This window comes from Pelophylax lessonae, assembly GCF_965119305.1.
Source record: "Pelophylax lessonae genome assembly, chromosome: 1".
Classification (NCBI taxonomy): Eukaryota; Metazoa; Chordata; class Amphibia; order Anura; family Ranidae; genus Pelophylax; species Pelophylax lessonae.
The window spans coordinates 606,304,781-606,331,545 of record NC_138768.1 but is presented as its reverse complement, the minus strand read 5'-3'; the positions used below and the strand labels follow the sequence as shown (position 1 = coordinate 606,331,545).

At 44.4% G+C, this 26,765-nt stretch overlaps 1 protein-coding gene across 2 annotated transcripts in view; it reads right to left on the bottom strand.

Annotated features, from left to right (window-relative positions):
- Window positions 1-26,765, bottom strand: part of GSTCD (glutathione S-transferase C-terminal domain containing) — a 269,194-nt gene that overhangs the window by 48,860 nt on the left and 193,569 nt on the right. For both annotated transcript variants that reach the window (XM_082243685.1, XM_082243684.1), the window contains exons 6-7: window positions 10,481-10,596; window positions 6,787-6,831 (exon numbers count right to left, since the gene is read on the bottom strand). In XM_082243685.1, the coding sequence (XP_082099811.1) occupies window positions 6,787-6,831; window positions 10,481-10,596 (161 nt within the window). The remainder of the gene's footprint in view (window positions 1-6,786; window positions 6,832-10,480; window positions 10,597-26,765) is intronic.

Here is a 26,765-nt window from a genome sequence, read left to right as displayed (position 1 = left end):
TAGGTGTAGCCCCAGCCAAAAGAATAATTTTTAAGTTTTTTGGATAGCATAGGGAAGGGTTACGACCCCTGTATGATTTGTTTTGCTGTCTGTGCCCCTGTTCAGAGGTTTTCACCTCACTTTCTGTCCCTATGACAATCGGATTTTGAAAGTTTTGGGTTGTTGTGGAAACAAGGATTAGTTATAAAGCTTTAGTGGAGACACATTTTCCCATGAAAACCCTTACAGGAGTGAATTTCCCTTCCTAGAGCTAGATTTCTCCTCACTTCCTGTTGTCTACCTCTGTTTGTAAGTAGGAGTCGTTTGTAAGTCGGATGTTTGTAACCCGGGGACCGCCTGTATACACTAGGAAGTGGAAGCTTTATCTCTCTGAAAACACGGTATAAGCTGAAATTCCTTTGCAGTACACCCTTATTAGTCCTAATGAGTAAGTGTTGACTTGGCTGTTGTAGAGAGATTATAACCTCCTGGCAGATTTTATAATAAACTGTTACTACACCCAGGACTCATTCACTATATCTGGTCTCCAACAGTACACAGAACATATAATGCAATTATTTTAGTATAAATAAACAGCTAAATACCTTTTCTCATCAGCAGTATATAGCAGTCTTGAGACTTCCATCACTGTCTACTTAAAGCTTGTAGGAGGAGTTTTCATTCTCCCCTGACCCTCTGTCTGGACAGTGCTGATTGACCCTGTGTTGGTCACATGCACTCTTCCAAGGAAAAAAAAAAACTCTCTAGCAATACACATCAAACTGAGGATGTGCAGCCTGACTCCAAATGCTCTGTTCTATCAGGAGATGGGTTGGAGTCAGTTAAAGAAGAGGAAGATCAGAGAAGACAGGATCACACAGCCTTTATACACAATACAGAGGATTATTCCCATAGGTTCCACAATGCGTATTATAACAAGCATACTTTACTGCAAATACAGATTGATTTTACTGTTGTGGGTTTAGTAACACTTTAATGTTTAAATGTTCCCAGGAAAATCATGAAGAATTTTACAGTGCAATGTATTTTAATATAATAAGTATATGTCAGCAAGTCTGAGGATATCTTATCAAGGATCACATACTAAGGTAAAGCTGGAACAGCATTTAGCCCCTGCATTTATTTTAATAAATATTGGTCAAAGCATTTAAAATAAAAAATATTTCTTCAGGTGACTTCCACTGATGGCCCATTGTTATTGTTTCTGCATCAGTTACGGATGTACTCTAATTACATTTCAAACAGATGGGGGACTATTAAATGGCCCATCTCGGCACGCCGTTAAACCATAACGCAAGTTGATTCAGCTCTTCGCAGTTTCCTGATGTTATTTTTACGATTGTTTGACCTAGCAGTGGCTGACGATCCTGTGCTGAACAGATTTATACTAGATTCATGGCAGCGATGAACAGCTGATATTGCGAGGAGCATATTTCCACAGATCTGTCAGCTCTACATTTATATGGTATGCCAGCCCGTAATGCTAAAAAAGGCAAAATGACTGTAGAAAAAAACTCCTCTCCCTCTCTGGCCCCTAAATGCCTTCTGCTCTCCTGGATACAGGAAAACAGTGAGCTGATGCTGGGTGCACACTATTTTCTCAAAGGAGCAGCTAGAATACTGCTCAGAAGGTAGAGCTATACACAGTGTAAAAGCAGGGGTGCCCAACCTTTTGAAGAGCGAGGGCCACTTAAGCGGCTTGGTAATCGGTCGCGGGTCACAATGCACAGAGCGAGCAGATGACAGGTAGGTGTCCACTCTGCATATGCAGAGCCGACACAGCCCACTCTACTCACACAAGTCCGTTTACATCTGCAGCTCCATAGAGATGGGTGGAGGATCCTATTGGGTCCATGAAAAATGGACAGGCGGACCCAAACGGACCAATCGTGTGAAAGGGGCCTAAGGCTGCTGTCACACTGATGCGCTGTGGTTTTACCCACATTGAGTGTGCAGCGCAGGGTGCCTGTGGCTTTCCTGTGGGTAGCTGCACTTTGCCTTCGCCTTCTATTATATCATGCAGGTGTGGTGCACTTTCAGAAAGCTCACCAAACCCGCAGGTAGTAACAGAAGTCTATGGCTCAGTGCAGGCAACCCGCAGGTGCACTGCACTGCACCTGCGGATCAGTTTGAAAGCAGCCCAGAGTAACCAGTGCAGGGAACAAATATACTTATTGCTATTTGATTTTATTTAAAAACTGACCTCAATCTTCACTTTAGGAATCCTGCAGGTATCGCTGGTTGTTGCTGTCCCAGGCGGAGTGCATTTGGAATCACTCCAGTGACAGGAGCTGGCGCTTTACCAGAAGCATCGGCTCTGATCTTTACTGTAGCCGCATGCTTCCGACTCAATTTTCAACACCGATGCTCTGGGATGGTGGGTCAGTAACCCGGGATCTGGGCTTGCTGACATTGTTGCTGTGTTGAGCTCAAGCATGCTCAGCCTAGAACCTGAACTGGAGATTGACCGATTATCGGAAAAAAACAATATATCGAGGGCCGATCTGCACTTTCCCCGATATATCTCAATCGGCCACCAAGGTGACCGATATTGCCGATATTTTCGGGAAAGTGCTTGTACCGGAGTGATGCCTGCAACTAGAGGCATCACCCTGGTACCGGCGTCCATAGCCGACGGTCGGCTGTCTTGTAATGACAACTGATGCGGCTGAGAGGCCTTCCGCGGCTCGCCCGGGTCTCCTGCCCCACCGGGAGGAGACCTGGGCCACCATCCTGCGTGGCCGCCGAAGAGAAGACCCAATCAAAGCCGCATTCAGCTCTGATCGGGTCTCCGTGTAAAAACCCGGAAGTGATGTCATGACCTCACTTCTGGGTACTCTGCGCCAAATTTAAAAAAATTACAGCATTCAAAACAGCCAAACTTGGCGTTTTGAATGCTTTTAAGTGCAGAGGAGGGGTTTGGGATCTTTTAGACCCCCAGATCCCTCCACAAGAGTACCTGTAAAAAAAAAAAAAAATATTTTTTTTTCTAATGTACGAAAATATCGGCCAATATCAGCCGATACCGATATGCGATGACCAAAATATCGGTATCGGCAATAAAAATTATTGGTCGATCACTATTCTGAACACACATATGCAAATCTGCCTGGTAAGGACACCTGTATGGGTAAACCGTCTGCAGCCAGGGCATTCCCCGCAAAGTAGCCGAACATATACACACCCCTTGTATACATAAGGTTGTGGGAAGAACAATGCCCCAGGTAAGGATGGCAGGCCAGTACAGGTGGAAGCTTTTCGGCAGGCTCACACATGTAGGTTTAAATCCTAGTCTGAACACGCGTAAGATCATCACACACACTGTAAGCCTTGAGCTGCCTTGCATTGGTTATGTTGTGAGAGTGGGTTTTTAATGTGTTGCTGTACCTTTAAAGTGGTTCTGAAGGCAGAACTTTTTTTTTAACCTTAATGTATTAAAGTATTACTAAACCCACAACAGAAAAATCAGCCTGTATATGCAGTAAAGCATGCTTGTTATACTCACTGTGGAACCCAAGGGGTTAATCCTCCACACTATGTTAAAAGGCTGTTTGACCCCCCCCCCCCTTTTCCTGTCCTCAATCCATCTCCTGATAAGACAGCACATTTGGAATCACTTTGCACATGCTCAGTTTGGTGTGTATTGCTAGAGAGTTTTTTTTTTTTTTTTTCTTGGGAGAGTGCTAGTTATCAGCACTGTCCAGACAGGGTCAGAGGTCCTGCAGCCTGATAGGACAGTCAGAGTAGAATGAAAACTCCTCCTTCAAGCTTTAACCAGACACTGATAGAAGCAACAAGACTGCTATATACTGCTGATGAGAAAAGGTATTTAGCAGTTTACATTTACTAAAATAATAATAGTAATGTGGGAGACCATATATAGTGAATGCCGGGTCCTGGGTTTAGTAACACTTTAACCACTTAAGCCCCGGAAGATTTTACCCCCTTCCTGACCAGGGGGTATTTTGCGATTCGGCACTGCGTGATTTTACGGACAATTGCGCGGTCGTGCGACGCTGTACCTAAACAAATTTTTTCCCACAAACAGAGCTTTCTTTTGGTGGTATTTGATCACCTGTGCGATTTTTTGATCATGCGCTATAAAAAAAAAATAGCGTCAATTTTGCAAAAATAACAATATTTTTCACATTTTTTTATATGAAATTCCCAAAAAAAAAAAGTAAAAATCAAAATTTTTTAACATTTTCAGCCAATTTGTTTTATGCTACATGACTGTGACATTGCGGCGGACAGATCGGACCCTTGACTGACATTTTTGACACTTTTGGGGTTACCAGTGACATTACTGCAGTAATCAGTGCTATACATATGCACTGTTACTGTTAAAATAACACTGGCAGGGAAGGGGTTAACTGTATTGGAGAGGGAGGGGTTAAGTGTGTCCTAGGGGCATGTTTCTAACTGTGATGGGACATGGCTACTGGTGTAAAAACAAAGATCAACGGTCCTACATAGTAGAACCGTCTGATCTCCATTTTTACACAGGGGAGAATGACAGGCGGCTTTTTTACATTAGCCGCCTGCCTTTCTCCCTTCCCGGCGAATGATTGCGAGTGACCGGCGGACATTGGCTCCTGCTGCTGTCAATCAAATTATGTGAACAGAAAGTGGTTGCCCAGGCTGAGCCACAATGTGTGTGTCTATAGACGCACACAGCTGGGCTTAAGAGCAAGCTCACAGGTGCCTCTCCATAGGAAATGCCTTCCTTTGGTGGTGCACTTAGAAGAGGAGGAGCATGTCGTGCTGGCTGGGGACCTCAGAAGAGGAGGTTCCAGTTCCACTATGTGCAATTCCACTGCATAAAGCAGGTAAACATGTTTATTATAAAAAAAAAACCAAAAAAAAAAACAAATGCATTAAGGAGGAAAGGACTGTCTCCAGACAAAACACACAAAAAAACCTGGTGCTGAGAGCTGACAAGTCTAGAGACCCAAAAAGCTGATTGATAAACACAGGAAAAATGGTAAAAAATAATAATAATAAGGTTGGCCATGTGTCTCGTCAGGGGTGCTGCTGCCCCATACTCAGTCCCAATGAGATAAGCGACACAAACAACAAAAATGGGATAAAAAGCGATTGGCGAGGGAAGACGCTGCGGGTTCTCCCCCTTCATGTGGTATCTCTCCGGGTGTTCTTCCCCTCCATCTTCATCAGGCTTAGCTCAATCTCATCCCCCATTGGGTGACATCTCCTGCTCAGTATATTGTCTTCAGCATTGGCTCCCACTCAAGGTACTGCCTAACCACTTATGCTAATTACATGGTGGCCAGTGTTTTCCCATCCATTTACTGGAGTGGTCTGTCATGATGTCCTTAATAAACTGAGATATTTTACCCCAAATATACCAGCCAAGTTTTCTTTGTCTGGGGGAGCGCTTTTTATCCCATTTTTGTTGTTTCTGTCTCCAGACAAGCCCGCTCTCTGTGCATTGCATTATATGTCTCACAGTTGGGAACTCCGATAATTTAGAGTTAGGGACCACACTTATCAGAGCTGCCTTGATGTGGCATTGTGTCTTCCACATGCGATTTGTTGGCTAGCTCAAAAGTATTGTTTCGAAATGTTAAGAAAAGGTCTCTGTAAAATGTGCAGTCTTACTGATTAGATTTAATGCCACTAATTCCTCCAAAAACTATCCTAATGCTTTACTTCTACACAAAATGGCTAATATTTATGACCAAAGTCCAAAGGACACCTTTGGGTGTATACAAAGGACAGGCTTCTGCCACAACCCTTTCAGGCAGTCCATGAGGAATTATTATACATTAATTGATTGGTTGAACCCACATGTTTTTGTCAACTCTTTTTTTTTCTCTATAGTGGCTTTTCAAAATAACAAATGCAGTAACGTAACGGTTAAATGAGATATTAGGAGCGATAAAAGAGGGTGCAAAAGAGGGACAGTCCCACCAAAACAGGGGCAGTTGGGAGCCATGCCAGTTATGTAGGTTATGCAAAACGAGATAATTTCCCAGTTTTCCTTAACGTCCCTTATACTAAGTAAACCATGCATATGTCAAAAAGGCAAACATTGCACCAAATGATATGAATAAGACTGATATGCCCTATTTTTCTTTTATCCGGGGCACAAAGGTATGCTTGAGCTTTTATTATTCAATTACAGTAAGCACATATCTGCATGTTCCACTCCTATATTCCGTATTTTTTCACCTGCAGTGAAAAGATAAAAGTTATGTGCAGATTTCAAGTTTCCTAATCAGATGCAAATCCAGTGTATGCATCATTAATGCTATGGCAGCAGGTGTAAACAGAGTGGCCACAGGGATCAGAAGGTCTATCTTGAGTTTCTTGCTACTTTCTCCTTTCATAATCACCCACCTTTCATCCTTCTCAGCTCTACAGAGGTCTCTGAACACAATTCACAACACTACAAACATTGCTATATTTAGAGATTCATATCCTTATTAACATTTCTGAACAGTGACATTGCTAAACTTGCCTAGAATCCTGGATGCAAAGTGCCCACAGGTGACCAGCAGGAAGAAATGAGAAGGATTTAGGCAAAGTGGATGGGGCCTTGGCACTCAACAGCACCAGGGCCTGGGGCTACGCTCTTGGTCAGCATGTATTTTACATGAAGCACTCTCTGTATTAGCAGCAGCAAATAGATTATTATTTTCATTTTCACAAAAAATATACAGCCTGCTATGGGCAGCATATAAAGTTCTTAAAACAAAAGGCTCTAAGACAGGAACTTTAGTTTGTGTGGTCTACAGAAATGAGCTTCAGATTGGAAATGCTTACCTGGCATAATGGAAGCATGTATGACAAAACAATCCCAACATGACCCTGTGCAATGAAAAAAAGCAACAATGAGCTGCAAATCAGTTACAAGTAGGAAATACATTTTCCTTAATAACCACTTAAGCACTGGAAGATTTTACCCCATTTGGACATTTTTTTGCAATTCGGCACTGCGTTACTTTATTGAACAGATGCATTAAACATTCACAGTACCGAAGGAAAAAGTAAGTGAACTAGTAAGAGTTATTAGCTGGTTGAACCTCCTTTAGCATCAATGACTTCAAGAAAGCACTTTCAGTAGCTCTAACGTTCAGGATTCATTTTTGACCATACTGCTTTACAAAACTGCTTCAGCTCAGACACATTTGTCGGATGTCTAGTGTGAATGACTCTCTTGAGGTCATTCCACAGCATCTCTATGCGATTAGGGTCTGGGCTCTGTGGATTTCCTTCGATGCTTAGGGTCATTGTCCTGCTGCATCACCCAACTTCAATAAAGACACGAGAAATGATAGTGGTTGTAAAGGTTTAAGTTTTTTTTTACACCTCATACATTCTATGCACGAAGGTAATACAACCTTCTGTGTGCTATTCCCTCCACAGACCCCCCCTAATAATCACTTGATCCCCCTCTCAATTCAGCGATGTGCATGACAGCCTCGGCTGTCCCGGGACTCCCTTTCCTCATTGGCTGAGACAGCAGCAGTCAATCACAGCTAGTGAGACAATGAGGAGAGAGTGGGGGTGGGGGCCAAGCTGTGGCTCTATGTGCCTTACAGACGCATAGAGTAGGGCTCAGGAGCAAGCACGCACCAGTGCCCCCATAGCAAGCAGCTTGCAACTAGGGGCACTGGTCAAGGGGAAGGAGCGAGAAGCTCCGGCAGGGGACCCAAGAAGAGCAGGATTGGGGCTGAAAAGCAGTTAAAGTATATGTAAAACAACCCATTTAGTTTAAAATAAAAAAGAAAGGCAAAATATTTGCGTATATATATATATATACACATACAAAAAAAAAAAAAAATTATCCTATTAAGAAGTGATCACATTCCCTCTGTTTTTAGCTGCATAGGAGCTAGGAGAGGAAAAAACAGCAGCACACTGAACTTCCCAGTGAAAGGGGCTTTGAACTGAACTTCCTGGGGGGGGGGGGGGTGTCAGGACAAGTCTGATCATTGGAGGAGAGCAGCCTGAGTTCCCAGCACAGTCGGAGAACTGACCATGCTATGCTCCCCTGCTTAGTTTGGTCAGTTTCTAACAGGAAATCAGAGGGACTGCCAGGAACACCAAGGATTTCACACAAAGGAAGCAATAGAGCAAAGAGGGCAGGTTACTTTTTAAAACAAATACATGGTACAACCGCCACATATAATGAATACCAAATGTTGGGTTTACATATTTTTTAAATCCAAGCAGTTCACATGCTTTTTCATGCCACTGTACAACAATCTCCGGCTGAGTTAAAGCTAGCTAACAAGGATCACACACTTTAAAGTGTTTGTAAACTTAAACAAAAAATAAAAAACAGGTTTATACTTAACTGCGGCCCAGAACCTCCTCTTCTCGGGTCCCCCCGCCGGTGCTCCTGGCTCCTCCCTTACTCAGTGTGCAACTATAGGAAGCTGCCTCCTATGGTGGCACACCTAAGGGCTCAAAGATCCCTAGTCGCGCTGTTTGTGTCCATGAACACAGACAGGGTGTCTCTCTACACCCCCCCCCCCTCATCACAGCCAATGGATCCTGCTGCCTCACAAAGCCTGAGACCAGAAAGTGGGGGTAGAGAGCCCCTGCAGAATGGCACATTGCTGGATCGGGTGAGGGCTCAGGTAAGTTATAAGGGGGAATGAGGAGGAAATACTTTTATCTAACAAATGTTTGGGCTTTAAAACCACTATTAGCACACCGAAAGAAAAATAATAACTTATTATAATAGTGAAATAAAGGCCTGTGCCTGTCCTGTGATGTTGTCATGAGCCTCCAGCAGAGCAGACAATTCATTTTTTACTTTATACCCCTGTTAGCAGGGGAGCAGGAAGTCAGCCGTCACACAATTTGTCCTCACAAAGCATTTAAAGTCTGATAAATCATGTAGTTCCTCCACTGGAAACAAAAGGAACTGAGAAGGAAAAAAATGGCTGGAGGAACCTCACTGCGTAGAACCAAAGCAAAAGAGATATAAAGTGTTGGTGCCCACACAACAGCCCATTTCCATTTTTTGTCCTCACGGGACTCGCCAGCAGTGTCAGCAGTCCTAACTACAGCTGATTTTGTAGGCAGGCAGGCTGTAGCTTCCTCAATTTCTTGAAAAAAAAAAAAAAGATTTGCTCAGGCTTCCCACCCTGGTAGGTAGTTATTAGTCTATCACATGTATGCTGCCACATTGGTGCCAGGAAAATGGAAAACATTGCATCATACTTACTTCATAATTTTCCTTTCCTGGTACCAGTCCATAGCAGCATATGAAACCCACCCAGTTTGCTCCTAGCATTTTACAGGGAATGGGCTGCTGTGTGGGGCATAGCACTGGTCCTGTGGGCAGAATCAGGTGGGGCTACTACTACATGTATGCTGCCATGGATTGGTGCCCGGAAAATTGAAAATTAGCAGATAAGTATGGTACAATATTTTATTTTTACATTGAGCAACTCCCCATCATTTTGCTTTAATGAGTGAAAGAAAACCTCCAACAAGACACTACACACACATTTAGCAAAGCAAAACCCCTCACACATAGGAGTTTATAAGGGATTCATTGTGAGATTCACATAGCAAATGTTTGCTGGACATATATCTGTCTATATTTATTCATTTATCTATCACTTTCAGAGAGTTCTCGATATGTGTGGGGCAGCAGCTGATGAGCGAATCTTGCTTGTTTTTTTTAAATGTGATGGGTCAGCCTTGCTTGTAATCTATTTTGTTGTATGCTGATGTGTGAATCTTGCTTGCGCTTAAGGCTGGCTATAGACAGAACGAAATTGGGCCAGTTCAGCAGGAAACCGGATGAATTTCAATTCATCTATGGGCAGGCTGCTTGTACTGAAGTCAGGGGTGGACAGACAACTCATGGGGCCCCCGGGCAATCAGAGATCATGGGGCCCCCTGTGTCCACACTCAAGCCACACAAAGCCCCACCGACAAATTGCAGCTCAGCCACATAGGGTGGGCATTTAAATATCTACCACAGCATAGCCTGCATGGAAGTTCCTGGCTTCTTTCTGTAGTGTGTAGCCTCTCATGGGGCCCCCTACTGACCCTGGGCCCTCGGGCACTGCCCTAATCCCCAAATGGTCAGTCCGCCCCTGACTGAAGTCAATCCATTGATCGACTTCAGTACAACAACCCTGTCTGATTTTGTCTTGCGATCACTGCTGGCGGCTATAGCTGACATTGTATTCTGATGGCAGAGAAACCTCCCGCTGTCACATATCAACACTGGCTGTGTTGATGGGCGAATCAAGAAATCTTCTCTCCTTCAACCTGTGGTTGAAGGAAAGAAAATTGTATAATGTATGGTTTGCCTAAATGTGACGGGCAAATTTTGTAATTGGAATTTCTGTTAATGGGTGAATCCTCTTTGAAGATGATAGGCAAAGGCTGAGCGAATCGCAAAATGAATACTTTATGAATAGACCCCATAAACACCAAACCAGAGAAAAAAAAAAAAAGAAAAGTAATATAGAATGAGATAAATTACCCCTCCACTACAGAAGTCCACAATGATATCTCCAGGTTTTGCCATGTTTTTTACCACTGATAAGAGGTTATTCAGCTGTTGCTGTTTTCTCACAGCTCGGTCACTGGACAGGTTTCCTAAGGAAAGATAAACATAGTACATTATTACACAGCGTGAGAGACATGTTGTTATATTTGATCTCTTTTTATCTAACTAACGACCCAGCAACAATATAAAACACTATGGAACACTATGGGGTTGATTTACAAAAACTAGAGAGTGCAAAATCGGGTGCTGCTGTGCATAGAAACCAATCAGCTTCTTACTTCAGTTCAATTAAATCGGAGTTCCACCCTTTTCTTTGTAGATGCCTTTTTTTGTTGTCATTGGGTGGCACTTCCTGTCCCAGCCACCTAGATGATGACATCATTAGGCGAGTCCCATTAATATCGGCGTCATCTATCCCAGGAGTCTCCGGGAAGCCTAATAATTAAATCTCGTGGTATTTGCAGCCAGGAAATGATGCAATCGGAAGGATCTAGGCGCCATTTGATTGACAGGTTGCCATAACGTCCGTGGGAATTTCCGCTGATGCCGCCATTGCTATGGCAACCGGTCATGAACAAACTGCGCTGAGCAGTGTCATTACTGTGCAAGCGCGAAATTGGGAGATGCATACTGGGTAGCCAGCTGCACCCAATCCCAGAAGTAAAAACAAGCTGCTTCAGATACCCACAATCTCGATGACCCCTGACTGCTTCCGAGATCAGGTAACATAATATTGATTTGAAAGAAAAAAGCACAAAGACAGTCCTAACAGTACGCAAATGATAAAGTAGAAGTTATAACAATCACAGAGGAGCTTTAAAAAAAAAAAAAAAAAAATGTTATTATGGGGTCTGGAGTTCCACTTTTAAGGATACATTCACCTTTTTAAAAATAACTAAATAGGTAAACAAATGTGCATTTATTATTTTTGTTGCAGGAGCCTAGAAAGCATTGCTGGAAAGCTGAAGCCTTGCAGGTCTCCTGCACACTGTCAGTGTATGGGCTTACCCATACATCCCGTATGGGAAAGCTGATACTTCCTGACAGGAAGACTCAATCAACTGTGAAGGATGTCAGGACCTGTAGTTCATTCAAAGTGAAAAAAATGTCATCAGCACACCAAGGATCGAAAGGGTCCAAAGCTTTATTCCGTAGTCACATGATAAATATACAGCAAAGTTTCGGAGCCATGCAGGGCCTCTTCGTCATGCAAGTGATGGTCCCTTTCCTGATAAAGGGGCCCTGCGTGGCTCCGAAACACTGCTGTATTGTTATCATTTAACCACGGAATAAAGCTTCGGACCTTTTCCAGGAATCCTTGGTGTGCTGATGACATTTTCTTTACTTTGAATATCCACGGTTTCCAGCCTACGGTCACTAGAGCACCCTGCATCACTGAATAGCTGGTTCTCTTGAATGTATGACTGGGACACATTGCATTTGTAGTTCATTCAGACATACAAAGCTCTGTGTTGGAATGACGAAGCCATGTGGGCGGAGCCACACTGCTTTCAAACAGTGACAGCTAGTACAGGGAACTTCTCCCCATACTGCTGCCACAGTGGGGGTAGCGTGCGCCGGCTGTAGCACTGGGAACATGTTACATATTCTACCCTAAAATCAGGTGGAACATGTAATATGTTCCCAAAGGGGAACTTATCATTTTAAGTTTTAACAAAAAAACCTGGAAGCTGATTGGATTTTATGCAGAGCTGCACCACACTTTTTCACTTTCCAGCTATAGTAAATCAACTCCCTATGTGTTTATTTACCCCCCCCCCCCCCCATTCAATACCACTACCTCCAAAATGTCCAAAGACATATCATGCATACTTGCAGGACTTTAATGGAGCTATTACGGCTCATAAAATACATTACAATTACAGATTAAATACAGCTTCCACTCCATTAACATTTTTATATATATTTTTTTTAAATTTAAACTGTAAACTGAATAGCATGTTGCCTTTTTTGGAAGCTTCAGTAGCAACATTTCCTTACAACTCAACCCAACTGTCAAAACAATAGATAACAGTGTCATGCCCTCTGATGGATTCTTTATAATGTACAGTAAATCAGTAAGTGAAAATCCCAGCTGCAAGAAAGTGACACTTTCACTGTGTGCTTTTTGGAGGGATGGAGTTACAAATAGCTATAGGTAAATCTCACTGCTTGGGTCATTAAGCAATATAAGAAGTTGGTGATTTAAAGTAGTTGTGCCTTCTGTATACCCAGTGACGTAATAAGCCTCAGATGATACACAGAGATGAAACAAATCCTCCTACATAAGTTGTCCCTGCTTATCTGCAGCCCTCTCTTTTCTACATCCTCCAAAAACACACAGTTTAAAGGCTATTTCTCAGCAGTAGAAGGCAGGGGGTTGGGTTATTACACAAACTTCACAGCTAGAGCAGAGTGCTCAGTGAAACCTAGGAGAGGAGAGAATCAGGGCCGCTGATAGGGGGGACAACCAGTCCTCCTGTAGGGGGCCCAGGCACACAGGAGGGCCCCAACAGCAGGGAGAATAGGTGCTGTCGGGCGGAGGGGCAATTACAGAAGGAAGCCCTGTGCGGCTCCCTGCAGCAGCTAAAAGCCAGTTGCCAGTTTCTCCCCCTCCTGCCAGCTTTTACCTGCTACAGGGAGAGACACAGACACAGGGCATCATTCCTGTAATTGCTTCTCTGAAACCGATCCCCCTCCTTGTTCTGCCTGCTTTTGTCCCTCCCCTTCCTGTGTGTCCTGTGCCCCCAACCCTTTTCACTGTGCAGCCCCTTCCCGCAGTGCTGCAGGCTTTCCTGTCACTCTGACACACCGCATCTCCGATCTCGGCAAAGAGCCTACTCATGTAGGCTCTTTTCCATGTGACCAGCTGTGTCCAATTACAGCTGGTCATAGGAAGAGCCGTTGATCGGCTTTCCTCAGTTCGTGCCTGACAGGCACGAGTAGAGGAGAGATGATCTGCGGCTCTCGTGACAGGGGGGGGGGTCTGTGCTGGTAATCAGAGCATTGATTACCAGTGCAGACCCATGAGGGGGGGGTGCCACTAGAGCCACCAGGGATGCCCACCCATGACCACAGGGATGCCCACTATGGCCACCAGGGATGGCAGTCGGGGCTCAGGGAGCCTGCCAGTGCCCTCCCCATCAGTGCTGCCCGCCAGTGCCCTCCCCATCAGTGCTGCCCAGTGCCCACCATTGCCATCTATCAGTGCCGCCCACCAGTACCCATTTTTGCCTGCCAGTGCCGCCCATCAGTGTCGGCTATCAGTGCCCATCAGTGCTGCCTATCAGTGTCACCTATCAGTGCCCAATGCTGCATATCAGTGGTATCTATCAGTGCCACTTATCAGTGCCCATCAGTGCTGCATATTAGTGCCGCCTATCAGTGCTGCATATTAGTGCCACCCCATCAGTGCCTCCTCATCAATGCCTGTCAGTGCGGCCTCATCAGTGCTCATCAGTGCAGGAAAAAACGTATTTATTTACAAAATTTTATAACATAAACAAAAAACTTTTTTTTTTAAACTTTTCGGTCTTTTTATTTGTGTAGCAAAAAAAGAAAAAACCTTGCGGTGATCAAATGCCACCAAAAGAAAGCCTCTATTTCTGGGGAAAAAATGACATATATTTGGTTTAGGTACAATGTTGCATGACCGCGCAATAGTCATTCAAAATGCAACAGCGCTAAAAGCTGAAAATTGGCCTGGGCAGGAAGGGGGAAAAGAACAAATAAAAAGGGCTAATTCATACAGATTCTCTGTTATGTTTGTGTCCGCTAATAAGGATTTTAGTGTATTTTGAGTGAAAATATTGTCTTGATAAATCTGGGGAGGGGGGGGCCCTGTCAGGTAGGCTGTACAGGGCCTTGTGATTTCTAACAGCAGCCCTGGAGAGAATACCCCCCCCCCCCTTACACAGAATCGTAGGGAAACTTAGAAGATTTGTTCCAAAACTATTTATTCATGAGTCCTTCACTTTATAGTTCATATAAAAAGATGATAGCAATGTGATAGGTTGTATAACCATAAAATGTCCATCCACAAATGGCGCCTCCACAAGGGGATTAGAAGCAAAATCCAGCAGGAGCTACAGAGTATAAAAGAGAAGAGAGGTGCCTCTAAGTGTAGTAATATAGTTACATTTAATTTAAAGGTACAACATTTAGTAACTCACATGGTTGATGATTACAAGAGGCAGATCTAAGTATGCAGGCATTCGGGCTAAAGCTGTCCACATAGACTTCCTTCGCACCGCCGGCTCTCACCGATGTCAGTCTGCAATTGTGACCGGGAAGACTACCCTGCAGTAGAGCGATCTGAAAGCGAGGCTTGGAGCACTTGTGGAGTGCAGTATGGAAGGGATGATGTTGATGGCGGTGTGGAAGATGGTCTATGTGGACAGCGTTACCCCGGATGCCTGCATACTTAGATGTGCCTCTTTTAATCATCAACCATGTGAGTTTCTAAATGTTGTACCTTCAATAAATGTAACCATATTGGTACACTTGAAGGTGCCTCTGTTCTCTTTTATACTGTGTAGCTCCAGCTGGATTTTGCTTCTAATCCCCTTGTGGAGGCGCCATTTTTGGATGGACATTTTATAGTTACACAACCTATCACATTGCTATAATCTTTTTATATGGACTATAAACTGAAGGACTTATGTATAAATGGTTGTGGAATGAATCATCTGAGTTTCCATTATTTCTTATGGGGAAATTCGCTTTCATATAAGAGTGCTTTGGATTACAAGCATGTTTCTGAAACAAATTATGGTTGAAATCCAAGGTTTTACTGTACTTACCTTTTATTAGTCCAGTCTGATCACGTGATTCTGCAGCTCTAGGCTTTTCCCCTACTTTAAGGTCAAGCACACACTGAGCACTGTTTATATTTTAATTTCCTAGCTGAGCTGCCAACCATTAAGCCATTTGACTCAATATACCCTTTAGGTCTGGGCATCTGGTAAAACATTAGGAACATCTGCTGTATAAATAAGCCATAATATCTGCATGCATTATGCCAAATTAACAGTCTTGTTAAAAGTTAATCCTCGTATATGATGACAGGTTTACCCACTTTAATCTATGATCAATCATAGAAACCAACATTACATTGTTTAGAGGAAACCGTGCTGAGAAAAATACAGGGACTTTCACTGCTGGCTTTGCCCCACCTGTCCTTGCAATCGTCTGACATTAGTACTTTCTTAAACACTGATCCACAATAAAGGTGCAGCAAGTAAAGACAGAATAATTGATGGCAGCAACACGCCTCAAAAAAGTTGGGACAGGGCAACAAAAATCTTGCAAAGTAATGCCTCATACACACGCAACGATTATCAGCCGACCAATCGGCCGTCTTTTCTCCAGTGTTGTTGTGTTGGTTGAAATGTGCTCTAGACTGCACACGAATTTCAACTTCAGAAGTGATGTCATGTGCTGGTTTACTTTCCGTGTGTTTTTTCTTCTCTGAGCATGCCCAGTCTTGCTCATCAGATTTTTGTCTGCCGAAATCTGTACTGACTGACGGAAAATCGGCCGTTCTGTTGACGGCCAACAAAAATTTTATAGCCTGCACACCAGATTTTGTTTGGCCGAAAAGTCGGAGTCGGTTGTCGAAAGCATCATACTAACAAGCCGAAAATCGGTCGATCGGACGTTGGCCGCAAATTCACGGCCAACTATCGATGCGTGTGTACGAGGCATAAGCGGTACTAACAAGAAAGAGCTGGAAGAACATTTGCAGCTAATTAGGTTAACTGGCATCAATCACATCAGTATAAAGATTGGGTATAAAATGAGCATGTTATGAGAGTCAGAGTGTCTCAGAAGTAAAGATGGGCAGAATTACACCTGGGAAAAGCTGCATCTAAAAATTGTCAAACAATTTCAGAATAATGTTCCTCCATGTAAAATTGCAAAGACCTAAAATATAGCATCATCTACAGCAGGGCTTAAAATGTAAAGTCCTGAGCTACTAGCCAGGCCTTAAGAGTAAAGCAGGCCATAGACGATTCGAATTACGTACGATTTATCGTTCGATAAACGAAAGCGGCACTCGTGCACATCATCGAGTGTACCATCAATGTGAGCCGAAAATCGTACGACAAAACACTATTTTTTGTGCCTTTTAACCACATCTCTACCGGACACACTCCCTACTGTTCTGTGTTTTGTTAGGCGAAATCATACAACTCCCCCACTAACGATACGAAATTCGGCCGATTTTGGCAAAAAAACCCAACATGTTGGATATGTGAATTTTTGCTGTCGTACGAAAATCAAACGTTTTACATACCACACTAACGATACGAAAATCGTTCGATAACACTGCCATTTACGATTTTCGTACGAAATTCGAATCGTCTATGGCCTGCTTTACTTGCAACCAGCTGCCCCACCCAACCCCTACCCTGCCCCAATTCTGTCCCTAAACAGCCTTCATAAATTATCTCATGAAATGACACTGTTAAATGTTTTATGCAGAATAAAGTTAAAAAAAATGAATATTAACAAAAAATGTATCAGTGCCGATCCATGCAGCCTATCAGTTTCTATCCATGCAGCTTATCAGTGCCCATCAAGGCAGCCTTTCAGAGCCCATTAATGCAGCTTTATCAGTGCAGCCTCATCAGTGCCCATCAATGCAGCCTATCAGTGTCCATCAATGCAGCCTCATCAGTGCCCATCAATGCAGCCTTACTAGTGCCCATCAATGCAGCCTCACCAGTGCCCATCAATGCAGCCTCACCAGTGCCCATCAATGCAGCTTCATCAGTGCCCATCAATGCAGCCTCATCAGTGCCCATCAATGCAGCCTCATCAGTGCCCATCAATGCAGCCTCACCAGTGCCAATCAGTGCAGCCTCATCAGTGCCCATCAATGCAGCCTATCAGTGCCCATCAATGCAGCCTATCAGTGCCCATCAATGCAGCCTCATCAGTGCCCATCAATGCAGCCTCATCAGTGCCCATCAATGCAGCCTTACTAGTGCCCATCAATGCAGCCTCACCAGTGCCCATCAATGCAGCCTCACCAGTGCCCATCAATGCAGCTTCATCAGTGCCCATCAATGCAGCCTCATCAGTGCCCATCAATGCAGCCTCACCAGTGCCCATCAATGCAGCCTCACCAGTGCCCATCAATGCAGCCTCACCAGTGCTCATCAATGCAGCCTCACCAGTGCTCATCAATGCAGCCTCACCATTGCTCATCAATGCAGCCTCACCATTGCTCATCAATGCAGCCTCACCAGTGCCCATGAATGCAGCCTCACCAGTGCCCATGAATGCAGCCTCACCAGTGCCCATCAGCCCACCCTCACCAGTGCCCATGAATGCAGCCTCACCAGTGCCCATCAATGCAGCCTCACCAGTGCGTATTAATACAGACTCATCAGTGCCCATCAGCGCAGCCTCACCAGTGCAAGGGGATCAGAGAGAGGAGAGTTGGCCGGATCACATAGAGCGGGGATCTCCCGCTGTGACACAGCACAGGTTTTTCCCGGCATTGAAATAGTGTGCTGTCGATCATAGGAGCCGGTAAAGGTGGCTGAACAGTACGTGATTGCAGCCGCCAGGCAATTTAAATCGATGCTGTGTCACAGGAGAATATCCCCTCTCCTTTTCCTCTCCTCTCTCTTCCCCAATTTCCTGGCTAATCGCTAGGAGAACAGCTCCCATCTAACCCTGCCCCCCCCCCCCCCCCAGTGGAGTGCAAATTTTGAGGGCTGATTCACAGTATATAATGTCATCAAAAGATTCCACCATCTTCTCTGGGCCAAATCTCATTTAAAGTGGTCATTGGAAAACTCTTCTGTGGTCAGACAAATCAAAATTGAATGTTCTTTTTGGCAACCATGGGTCTTCTGAACAAATGAGGAAAGGGACATTCCGACTTATCAGCGCTCAGTTCCAAAGCCTGCCTCTCTAGGGGTATGAGGTTGGATGAGTATATTGGAATGGGCAGCTTGCCTATGTGGAAAGATACCATCAATGTTGAAAGATATATCCAGGTTTTAGAGCAGCATATGCTCCCATCATGCAGCGTCTTTTTCAGGGAAGGTCTTGCATATTTCTGCAAGACAATGCTAAAACACATACTGCATCTTTGGCAACAGCATGGCTTTGCAGTAAAAGTCTGGGTGCTTAACTGGCCTGCCTGCAGTCCAGGACTTTGACCAACTGTAAACGTTCTTGCACATCTTAAAAAGGAAAATACGAAAAAGAAGACCCAGGACTGCTGAGCAGTTTGAATCCTATATCATGGAAGAACAGGACAACACCCAAAACTCCAATGATTGGGCTCACTTCCCAGATGTTTACAGAGTGGATGCTGCACCGTGGTAAACATGGCCCTGTCCCAACTTTTTTGAGGTGTGTTGCTGCCATCTATTTCAAAATTGCCTAATTTTTTTTTTTATTTAAATTTGGTACATTTACTCAGTTTCAACATTTGATATGTTTTCTATTTCCTATTTTGAATAAAATATGGGTTTATGGTTTTACTGCAAATCATTACATTCTGTTTTTATGTGGATTTTTACAGCGTCCGAACCTTTTCAGAATTAGCTTTGCATTAATTAAAATAACTCAAAAGCCAACATTATTCAATAAATGTAGAAAATATATTTTTCGCTACACTTGAAAAGCATTCTGAATGTGTAATGTTTACCTCTCTAAACTGAACTAGTAGATTTTAAGAGGAGTTTTTCTGCTGTAAAAACGTTCTAACTCAGATAAAAGCTTAAAAATGCAGCTTTTCGGCATTTATCAGCATGTTTGAGCCATAAGCTTTTGTGGCAGTATAGTTCTGCTAAAAAAAACGCTACAGCTATAAAACGCTACTGCAAAAACACTGCAAAACTCACAGCTAATGCTACTGGCGTCGAGTGTGCATGAGGCCTATGTGAAAAATGAATTGTCCATAGTCTGGCCACAGGCGCACTTAAAATAAGATATGCAACCCTTTAACAACCACAAAGTGTTCCACGTTCCTGACAAAGCACACTTTAGCGACATTGGCTCAAAAGGTCTTACAAAAAAACAGAATATTTCATGTATTATCTGACTACTAGAATCTTATGCTTTACATCAGGGGTGTCAAAATCAATTTCATCGCGGGCCGCATCAGCATTATGGTTGCCCTCAGAGATTAGATGTCCAGAGCACCCCAAGCCCCCTACATGAGATGTCAAGAGCCCTCCCCCCACCATCAGAAGTCAAGAGTCACCCACCCTTCCTTACATCACAATGCACCCCCTTACCTTGTGGTGCTGCCAGGAAGAAGGTGCGGATGGATCTGGGAAGAAGTGCAGGGTGTGGAAAAGAACCAGAGGAGAGCTGGGTCTGCTGAATGCTGAGACCAGGGGAGGCAGGGGCAAGGTGGTGTTGCGGCTGCACAGAGAGGTGCAAGATCTGTAGGAGGAGTTCTGCCTTCCTCTCTCTTGTGGACTGCTGAGAAGGGGGGGGGGGGATAGGCAAAGATGAGCCTTTCTCCAGCTGCACAGAGGAGTGCAGGATCTGACAAAGGAGTTCTGTCCTCTCTGCTACCGACTACAGAGACAAGGTGGGGGCAGAGACAAGGAGGATCCTACAGCTGCGAGGGCCACATGAAATGGCGTGGGGGGCTGCATTCAGCCCACGGGCCTTGTGTTTGACACCTGTGCTTTACATTGATTACATCCTTTCCCTACAGCTGCACGTCATAATGAATTTAGAATTACTGCGGAACTGGAAACACATAACATGTTTACAGGGGCCAATAAAACTGTCGCTACTTATTAAGTTGGCTCACATGTTTCTCCTACCGCTACCAGGAGTTAACTTTCTCCTAGCGCCCCTAGTAAAAACTTTTTTTTAGCCATTGACAACGTGCAACGCTTTAAATAGAAATCTGTACACAAGCAAGCAGAGTTTTAAATAGTACCTTCCCCATGAACCAGAAAGCTTTTCTGTTGCGTATTTGCTCATGTGAACATCCATTACAGAGTCCAACATTCCATGGGGGGGTTTTCACCAACGGTTTGTAATGATCAGTCTCCCTGTCAGCGTGTAGAAAAGAGAACAGCTCCAGGCACCTAGACATACGCAGGGTTGACAGATGGAGCCCCAGTGTAAACATAAACAGGCAGAGTCAGGAACTGACATGTAGCTGTAACCTCACACAATCTTCCCACCTCTCCTTCACCTCTCTTCATTGACTAAACCCCACATATTAGAGCTGCTCAGTGGAACAAAGATAGAGTAATGACAGCTATCCATGTCTTACTTAGTGTGGTATGAGCAATATATACAGGTCAGGTTTACCTGCATTTCATAGCCATACTAGCTGCTGTCATCGCCTGGCCTGTGACAATGCACACCTCTGCTCTAGACTTATTTTTCATTCATTCATTCATCCATGAGCTAAGTAATGGATACATCTGCTTTTCTTGTGTATACAATTCATCTATCCATTTCCATCCTAAAATAATCACAAGATAGATCATCTGACATTACTGGAATGAGTCCAACATAGTCACAATGCTATTTCTTGGGCGATCAGATTTAAACTGTCAAACAGTTGTTAAAGTAGGATTCCAGTCTAATACTATGCTTAAAAATGTCCCCCCGCCCATCCTGCCTAACCTGTGAAAAAAATATATGTATATTTACAGATTCTTAATCTGCTCCAGTCTGGTCACATGATCCTGCAGCTCTGGATTCCATCTCAGTGCGTGGCAGCTGCAGGGGAGAGGAGGCAGCATCGACAACCGCTGGGCCATGAGAGCCTGTAGGTGATTTCATGTCTCCCAGAATTCACAGCTGTTGCAGCTGTTCATTAACAGGAATTCTAATGAATTAAACATGAATTTTCTTTCTGGTAATAAATATTAAAGGAAACCTGCACTGGAAAAAAATATATGTTGCCTGTGTACTGACCTCCTTTTGAAAGTGTTAGTTGTCTGGATGCTTCTGGCTTTATTACCGATTTCAGAATGCAGAATTCCTATTCTGTATACTTCTTCTATGCCATGCAGATGGTGGCGTCAGAACTCCTAATCTGTATACTTGTTCCCAGCCATGCAAATCATGGCGTCAGAACTCCTAATCTGTAGACTTGTTCTGTGCCATGCAGATGATGACGTCAGAACTCCTAATCTGCACACTTGTTCTGTGCCATGCAGATGGTGGCGTCAGAATTCCTAATCTGTATACTTGTTCTGTGCCATGCAGATGATGACGTCAGAACTCCTAATCTGTATACTTGTTCTGTGCCATGCAGATGATGACGTCAGAACTCCTAATCTGTATACTTGTTCTGTGCCATGCAGATGATGGCATCAGAACTCCTAATCTGTATACTTGTTCTGTGCCATGCAGATGATGACGTCAGAACTCCTAATCTGTATACTTGTTCTGTGCCATGCAGATGATGACGTCAGAACTCCTAATCTGTATACTTGTTCTGTGCCATGCAGATGATGATGTCAGAACTCCTATTCTGTATACCTGTTCCGTGTCATGCAGATGGTGACGTCAGAACTCCTAATCTGTATACTTGTTCTGTGCCATGCAGATGATGACGTCAGAACTCCTAATCTATATACTTGTTCTGTGCCATGCAGATCGTGACATCAGAACTCCTAATCTGTATACTTGTTCTGTGCCATGCAGATGATGACGTCAGAACTCCTAATCTGTATACTTGTTCCGTGTCATGCAGATGATGACGTCAGAATTCCTAATCTGTATACTTGTTCCGTGTCATGCAGATGGTGGCGTCAGAACTCCTAATCTGTATACTTGTTACGTGTCATGCAGATGGTGATGTCAGAACTCCTAATCTGTAATAATACATCTCATTCCAACTAGCACCGCAGTACATTCTCCAGACAACTATAATGTAGGACTAAAAAAGTCATAATCAGCCCTACTTCATTAGAGTAGCAATACTCGAGTAGCACCAACCAAGAGATGGAAATAAAGTTCCTATGGGCTTGTGGGGGTATTCCAAGCTGTGGAAGGCTCCGCCAACCACCTAGACCAAACCTTATCATATTTACGGGGGCATCCCCTGTTGGCGTAAGTGTCTCTATACAATGGCAGGCTTTTATTAATCAGTTGTTTCCAGAATGAAAGTGGTACATTTTTTCCAATGGAGAGCAATAGCTTTCCTAGCATAAAATAATGCAACATTCGTCAACAAACGCTCCGCTGGGCAAAATAGGTTCCACCAGTCCCAGCAGACATCGAAGTCTGCAAGGGAGAGGAGCATGGGAAAGCTGACAATAAAGATAGAGATATGAAGTTGGTAGGTTGAAAGTCTGGACCAGTGAGGACCGAGGTGACAGTTTTTGGCCATTGACTATCTCCAAAACCAATTTGATATTATATTTAGTCCATATAACTGGATCCGGAAGTTTACAGAACTGAGAGTGGGCGGGATTCAACCATAAAGGGGCATTTGGAGAAATTGCCACACTGGGGTAGAGCTCACATTTCAAACCAGCACCCCAGGCACGAATGGTGGTAAGCATGGAGGGAGTTACAAACTATAAGGTGCCCTGGGACCCCTAAATAAGAGAAACTTGAGAAGAAGATCATCCTCGTACAGGGCCACCTTCTCCTCCAGCCAGCCGATATGCAACCCCTTAATGTTCGGGGAAATGCGGAGTGCTTCAGCAACCGGCTCCATGGCAATGGCAAAGAGCGCCGGAGAGAGGGGGCAGCCGGGTACCCCTAGATAGGGAGAAAGGGATGGACAAACTCCCCCCCAATCTAACCGCCGCCGTAGTCCGTCTGTACAGAGTCTGCAACCATCCAATGAAGACCAGCGGGAAGCCCATTCTACGGAGCACCTCCCACAAGAAGGGCCACTCGACAGTGCGGAAGGTCTTTTCTATGTATAATGAGGCCACCACTCGAGAGCCCTCATTGATATGCTGGGCATGGATATTAGTGTAAAGTCTACGCAGGTTCACATCTGTGGTCCTGCCAGCCTTGAACCCCGTTTTATCCGAGTCAATAATTGAGGGTAGCATAGGCTGTAGAAGTCTAGTAATGAGTTTCGTCAAAATCTTAAAGACGGCGTTCAAAAGGGCAATGGGACGATAAGGGGCACAAGAGGATGGATCTTTTGGTGACTTATAGATTAAGACCACATGGGCTTAACCCATGGAGTCCGGCAGGGCCCCCTCAGAGAGGCAGTGGGAGTACAATGAGGCCAAAATCGGAGCCAGGAGGTTCCCGTGGGCTTCATAAAATATGATAGGAATACCATCAGGACCCAGCACCTTCCCGATAGCAAAGGAATTAATAACTTTAAGAACCTCCTCAGGAGTTATAGGGCGTACCAATGCCTCCTGCTCCGCGTATGATAGCCAACCAAGGGCTAAGGGGTCCAACCAGGCCCCCAGGTCAGTGGGATGATAATCAGGGGATAGTTGGGATGTTTAAAGAGTTTGATAAAATTGACGGAAGGCTTCTAGAATATTAGGCTGTGAAGAGACTAAATCGCCTGACGCGGTATGTATCTCAGAAATCGAAGCTAGGGGCTGTTCATGTTGGGCCATCATAGCTAGCAGGCAGCCATTGCGGTCCCCTTGCTCAAAAAATCTTTGTTTATTTTTGTATAGATCCATCCTCGTGATCTCAGTTGCGTGAAGGTGTAAGGCACATTTTGCATGCAGTAGGGTGTCAAAGTTAGTCTCGAAGGATCACCCACATAGTTGTCAGCATGCTCAGCCACCGAGGCCCACAAGGCGTCCATGGCGGCCTGCTGATCTCTGCAGACCTCCTTTATAGCAGATGTATGGGCCACGGGTAAATGCCCTAAAGGCATCCCAAGTGATCGTCTGTGAGGAGGACCCCCCATTAGTCTCTCAGGATTCCGTGGGGAGGGGCGGGATCTGGCCCATGACCTCCAGGTGGGAAATCCAGTGGGACCCCAATCTCCTCAGGGCCGCACTGCGGGAATGAGGGAGGCAAAGTGTAAGAACCAGAGGGGCGTGATCCGACAACCCGCTATGCTGGTACACCGCATCCACCACATCCACCAAAACAGCAGGGTTGGCAAATGCCAAATCAATTTGGGAGGCTGTCTTATAGGAGGTTGAAAAACAGGAGTAGGATCTAGTTAGTGGATTCTTCCTTCACCAGACCTCTGAAAGGCCTGTCACCTAAGCCCAGGCGAGCAGGTCTGAAGAGAAATGCTTAGGAGGAGCGGGTCTATCCAGAGAGGGGTCAAGGATGGCATTAAAATTGCCCGCTATCAATAGCTTGGCTGGACAGTACGGAGTAACCCTCTCCAGTAAACCATACAACACTGCTCTGGAGAAAGGGAGGGAACATACACAGCAAAAATAATGTATTTCTGACTCCATAGCGTGAAAACAACTATGACATATTTGCCCTGAGGGTCGGTGTGGATGTGTTCCATCACACAAGGCAGTGATTTGCTAATCAAGATTTAGACCCCCCTGGCAAATGTGGAAAAAGGAGGCGTGAAACACCCTCAGAATCCATGGTTTCCTCAGTACCAACAGCTTACTATCCATGAGATGCGTTTCCTGCAAAAGTACTATATGTGGGGAGTGGGTTTTAAAAAGCGAAAAAGTAAAGCTCTTTTAAATTTAGAATTAAGACTACGAACATTCCACGATAGGATGGAGAATTCTGCTTCGTCAAGTGGCATCATCGGAATGGTGAGGAACATGACTCCAGGACACTAAGTGATGGCGCAACCAAATGCAACTCAAGGGCAGCAACCAGCAGAGGAAGCTCGACATAAAGACACAGTAAAGGCTCAGCGTACACATAATTAAAACTAACAAAACATACCCAATTGGCGTCAAAGCGCCTACCCTGCCCTTGTCTGATGTCATCCAAAAACAAGAAAGACACAGAGGGACTAGATCCCAAGAACATAACCAAATAGGCAACGGTGGTACTTTGTCCTATGTGGCGAGGATAAAAAGTTATCCCTCAGGTAGCATATGCAGCTAGGGGAAATTGGAGAATATCAGAGGCAATAATTCTCCTGCATATATGTCCCCAAAAGGAGAGATGGATTGCCTCCTATTGGCTCTGTATATGCCAAGTTCCAAGATAGGCTAGTAGAGCTAAGTAGGGGAATGAATATCAGTCTGTGAGGGTTGTACCGGAGCTCCAGTAGATAGGAGAATCGGCAAACAGTATCTTGAAAAGGATGAGGAAAATAGACAAAAAGGACCTGGTTCCCAGTGAAAGTGAGTAAATGCAATTAGTAAAATTGGAGGATAACTTCTGCCTGTAGACCAAGAACGAAGAGCAATAACCAACATCTAAAACTGTGTGCAGCATCTTAGGCTCAGCTGGGGAAGGTTGAGTGGTTGTCCTAGACCGGCAGATCTCTTAACGGGTGTCCAACCAGGCCGAAGCAGCAACTGGAGTATCGAAGAAGCGCGTCTGGTCCCCATCCGTGACTCGCAACCTGCTAGGATAAAGAAGGCTACTGCGAAGGCCCTTGCCTTTGAGCCTCTTGCGGACTTCGGTGAAGGATTTGTGGTGTTGCTGGACCTCCTGGCAATAATCTGGGAAAAACATCAGTTTGGTATTCTCGAAGGGTATTTCAGGCCCACACAGCCCTGCTCAGGAACGTGCTCACACTGGTCCCCCATAGCACGCGGATTGCTATTGGGGCACCCACAGGAAGAAGGAGCAGACAGCACTGGCAGGCAACTCCAGAAGAGGAGGTAAGGGGCCTTTAGAATAACTTTAAGAGCCCATAGACATTAAATTAATGCTACCCAAACTAGCCAATCCTATGTCTATTAGGACTAGGTAGACAATCCTGGTTGATATGAGAAAAACAAGTGACTTAACCAGAATGACAGAGAACTTGTGTTTTTAAACTGGCCAGGCACAGGGAGGTCTTAGTCATCAAATCAATCCTCAAGAAAGGCTTTTGTCAAAAGACACGTATAAATCTTTCAGTACTTTCTGAATGATATCCCTGGAGGCTGACATTATAGATAATACAAAAATGGAGAAACAGGGAATTTCCTAAAAAATGACAAATGCATTTGAACTGTTGCAGCAAACAGAGAAACTAGGCGTTAACTAATGTTTATTGAGATCTTCCCAGTAATAGCAACAGGAGCTACTCACACTTATGTTATATAGAACATAAAAAAAATGTTCATGTCCATGGAAACAAATTATATACTGTACACACTGGTGTGACACTTTCACTGGCGAAATTAAAAAGAATAAAACAGGGACTTTTTAATGAAGT